The following is a 4,467-nucleotide window of genomic DNA, read 5'->3' on the forward strand; positions in this document are numbered from 1 at the left end:
AACGATGGCCACAAGCATCCATCCGTGGGGACAGGCACCTGCTGGGGTGCCCATCACCCTCATTTCACGCCCAAAAATAAGGCAAAGCAGCAGAGGACAGACTGGGCCAAGTTCCTCCAGGGTGGCATGACGTCCCCCATTGAGGCTGCCCTTGTCCCCAGCAGCTTGTGGGGCACTGAGGGCTCGGTGCCCACCCCAGAACCCACAGTGAGAACACAGGGATGTGGGGACGTGGAACCGGAGCCACGCTGGGTGGGCCGTGGTGTGAGACGTGCACATCCTCCTTCTTCCTCTGGGTGGAAGCCCTCCCACACGCCCGGCTTTAATCCAATTACAGCTAATTGGGAACTGCCAGAGAAGCTTCAGTTTCACAGGCTGTGGGCAGCATGGATTCATCTTCAAATTAACCCTTTCTTCCCAATTTCTCCCACCCCAACCATGGCAGTGGGAACCCTACTGAGCTCTATTTGCCCCACAGAGGCAAACCTGAGCAACCACCACTGTTGCAGGGACCACACAGGGGACACCGTGCCTCCAGATGATGGGCTGCAGGGGGCAGGAGCCATGCAGACTCCCAGTTTGGTGGGTGCCAGTGTTATTCTGGATGCATTTGTTTCCCCACAATCCCCTCTTTGCATATATAATTGCACGGCGTGCCCTTGAATTTCCATACAAGTCTTAAAATATAATTAATTGTTGGCAACCAGCAAAGCCCAAATGAGGCTAATCCCTTTAGATTTTGCAGCCTTATCTCGTTTGAGCATTTATCTAGTTAAGCTTAATGGGCAGGAAGAGGAGAGAAGCCACCGGCGCTTATCAGCCACGGCTCAGTGTGACAGAACCACCCAAAAACTCCTCTCCACTGGGGCTGAGCAGCCACACAGCCCCAAATCCTTTGGGTTCAGTGGCCCTATGGGGCTCCCACGGCATCCCCGGACGGACTCACGTGTACAGTGGCTGTAGCTGTAGATGCGACGTCTTCTGTGGCGCCTGGTAACCATAGGAGTCAAACCCACCGATGAAGTCAACTGGGGGGAGAGGAGAGCAGCAGGGTGAGCAAGGAGGGCACAAGGGGCTCTGCCCCCCAGCCCCCCTGTGAAGCTGACTTAATATTCAGCCAGCTCTCTGTTTCGATGGCATCCGTCCATTTCCAAATCTAATAAGATATTCCATTAAAAAGATGCATTCGAATCTTGGCTACAGCAGCATTAATATTAAAAGTGTATTGAATGCCTGAATTTGTTTGAGTGTCGACAACTGCCTGGAATGCAAACATGCTTCAAAGACAGCGCGGGCAGATAAACCCTTCTCCAGATCCCTGTCTCCATAAGCAAGTTATTACAACAGGCAGTGTCCAATTTCACACGGAGATTTTTCCTTTCCACTACAGTGGATACAGAGGCGGCGGTGGGGAGAACACGCCCTGAGGATGCTGAGACCGTTCCTAGGGGTGTCACTCCACTCTTAGGGATGCCAAAGTCGGTTTTAGGGATGCTGAGACTGATCCAGACTGATCCCCTGCTCCCAGGGATGCTGAGAGTGGCCCCAGGGATGCTAAAATTGGACCTAGAGATTCTGAAAGTGGTCCCAGGGGTGCTAAAACCAGACCTACAGATGCTAAAACCAGACCTAGGGATTCTGAGAGTGGTCCCAGGGAGGCTAAAATTGGTCACAGAGCTTCTAAAACCAGACGTAGGGATGCTGAGCCCGGTCTGGGATCCCACAGCTCCCCTGGGTTGTCCCCAGTGCTGTGCTGGGACCCAGAACCACCAAGGGACCATGAATCCATTGTCAACCCAGATGAATTCTTCCTAAGACAAGGGGATGCTGAGTGCTTCTCAGTGCCTTTGCAATGTTGGAAGCTGCAGCACTTCACTACCTCTGCTCGGCTGCTTGGGCTGCCAGCTGGCATGAATTAATTAATGGCAGATGAGCATTTAATGTGGCTGGATGGCTGCAGCCATAACTGCCTGCTTAATTGCTGTTGGGGTACTTAGAGCTTCTGTCTGGGTGGGTGCAGTGATTATTGTCAGAGCGAAAAGCGCAGTGTAGATTGCAGAAAAATTAGCCTGCATCTTCACTTAATTTTTCCCTCCTGCCCCTGCTCAGAGCGCATTGTGGATGGGGGGAGGCTCCACCCAATGACGAGTGGAACCCCACTGGGTGACACTGGTCCCATTTCACACCCCAAGGCTGTGACTGCTGCCACCCTGCAGCACCAAGGGGTGTGCTATGGGGACTGCTGGCAGCATGGGGTGGCACATCACATCCCAAAGCTGCTCAGCTGCCTCCTTGAGGAGGGAAAAAGGGGACCAAATCCCAAAGTAGTGATTCCTTCTCCTACCCTAGCCCAGAGCGGCCCTTGCCCTATGTTATCTGGGATGGATTTGCAGCACTGCAGCTTGCCCTGTGACTAATAGCAAAGGCACTCACAGCTGTCTTCTTCCTCCAGAAACACTTTGCTGACATAGCAGGCGTAGACGAAGCCGAAGAGCTGCAAAATAAAAGCGGGCAGGGAGAGGCTGTTATGGGAGCAAGCAGCACCATGAGGACAGCAATGATAAGGATGGGATGAAGCCACATTTTGTGGAATCAAGCAGGCACGGGGACCTCATATGTGCTCTGTTTGTCCTCTCTTCCCAAAGCACCCAAGCAAAGCCAATGCCACCCATGACCACGAACTCGACCCCAGCACTGAGATATGTCACATCAAGGCAATGGGGCACTCCAGCAGTCCCTTACCGCCAGGAAGATCTGAGCAGCACTGCTCAGCACCTCGATGTATTGGTAGTCCAGCAGGCAGCCGCTGACTGTGATGACGTGGTGATCCTCGAGCGCCAGCCGGGAGTTGAGCACCGGTGTCACCAGGCAGCCCGGCCCGTTCTCCATCCACCACGAGCGGTGCAGGGAGGTATTGAAGGTCATGATGAAGTCTCGATCCTGCGGGAGGGGAGCAGAGGCACCGACCTTGGATCTGAGAATCCCATCCGTGCTCAAAAAGAGGTAGACAAAAGTGGGTTTTCCCATTCCAAGGATGCTCCGCAAGCACCATCCCTGCTGCAAAGCCACGCCGACGCTGCACTTCCCCCACCAGCACTGAGGATGGGTCAGCACTGGTGGATGTGTTAACGAAGAGCACCCAATTAACCACTCATCTCTACAGCCCATGACATCCCCAGGGTTCGCTGTGGCTAGGGACACACATCCCAGCAGCGGGCATGCACAGTGCTGGGCTGAAATTTAATTCAAACAGGAGCGCAGGGCTCGGGCTCATTGAGGGTACGAGTTCCTAAAGCCGAATGATGGGGATTTGCTTCCATGCAGATGTTTCCACCACACTTCCTGACAACACTCTTTTCATGTAAGCGCTGTAATATAGCAAATCAGGATCGGGCTGAGTGCCCTGCAGTATTTCCAGCAACCTTTGGTGCCTCTAGACCTGTTCATCCTTGTGTATCCCTGGAGCTTTTCAGTCCTTTTCCGTGGAGAAGACACAGACCCCAGAAAATCCACAGAGACCCCTGGGAAAGTGGGAACTCACAGCACAATGCAAGCAGAGAGATGAAGATCTTTCTCCGCTTGATCTGCTCACTGCATTCAGAAATTGTTGCCCAATTTACACCATCCATAAAGCCAGACAGTGCTAAGTGCCAGCAGGTGATTAATGAGTGCCCTGAAATTCCCAGCTCATCAGCCTCATTAATTTGGAGCTCCTGAAACTCTGCCTCTGCCACACCACTGTGTTGCTTTTCCTACCCACTGTTGTCCCCAGTGCCATCCATCAGTCTGTCCCATGTGAACTTACATGCCAGGAAGAGATGGGGATGGATAGAATGAAAGAGAAGAAATGAGATGAGGAAAAATGAGATGAAAGGGAAGGGATGGAATAGAAGAGATGGAAGGAGTGGGAAGGATGGAATGGGATAGGATGGAACAGAACACACGGGATGAGGAGGGATGGGATGAAAGAGATGGAAGGAATGGGAGGGATGGAATAGGATGGAATAGAAGGCATGAGATGAGGAGGGATGGGATGAAAGCAAAGGGATGGGATGGGGAAGGAAGGAATTGAAGGGATGTTATGGGGAGGAATGGAATTGGATGAAAAGAATGGAATGGAAGGGTTGGGATGGGGCAGAAAAAAAATGAAAGGGGAGAGATGGAAGGGATGGAGAGGGATAGAAGGGATGGTATGAAAGGGTTGGGTGGAAGGAATTGAAAGTTTTGAGTGGGGGGGGGGGGAAAGGAAGAAGATGGAAGAGAAAGGGTGGGATAGAAGAGAAGGGATGGGATGGAATGGCATGGGATGGGGAAAGATGGAATTGAAGAGATGGAACTGGATGAAAGGAATAGAATGGAAAGGTTGTGATGAAAGGGATAGGATTGAACAGAAGAGATGAAAAGGGGGGATGGAGAGAGATGGAAGGGAAGGGAAGGGAAGGGAAGGGAAGGGAAGGGAAGGGAAGG

At 52.3% G+C, this 4,467-nt stretch overlaps 1 protein-coding gene across 1 annotated transcript in view; it reads right to left on the reverse strand.

Annotated features, from left to right (window-relative positions):
- Nucleotides 1-942: 942 nt before the first annotated feature.
- The window catches only part of NKAIN1 (sodium/potassium transporting ATPase interacting 1), an 18,735-nt gene continuing 15,210 nt past the window's right edge, over nt 943-4,467 (reverse strand). The window contains exons 5-7 of the mRNA XM_042885561.1: nt 2,743-2,940; nt 2,434-2,494; nt 943-1,028 (exon numbers count right to left, since the gene is read on the reverse strand). Of these exons, the coding sequence (XP_042741495.1) occupies nt 943-1,028; nt 2,434-2,494; nt 2,743-2,940 (345 nt within the window). The remainder of the gene's footprint in view (nt 1,029-2,433; nt 2,495-2,742; nt 2,941-4,467) is intronic.

This window comes from Lagopus leucura, unplaced genomic scaffold (assembly GCF_019238085.1).
Source record: "Lagopus leucura isolate 7727_CA_CO unplaced genomic scaffold, USGS_WTPT01 Super-Scaffold_100051, whole genome shotgun sequence".
Taxonomy (NCBI): domain Eukaryota; kingdom Metazoa; phylum Chordata; class Aves; order Galliformes; family Phasianidae; genus Lagopus; species Lagopus leucura.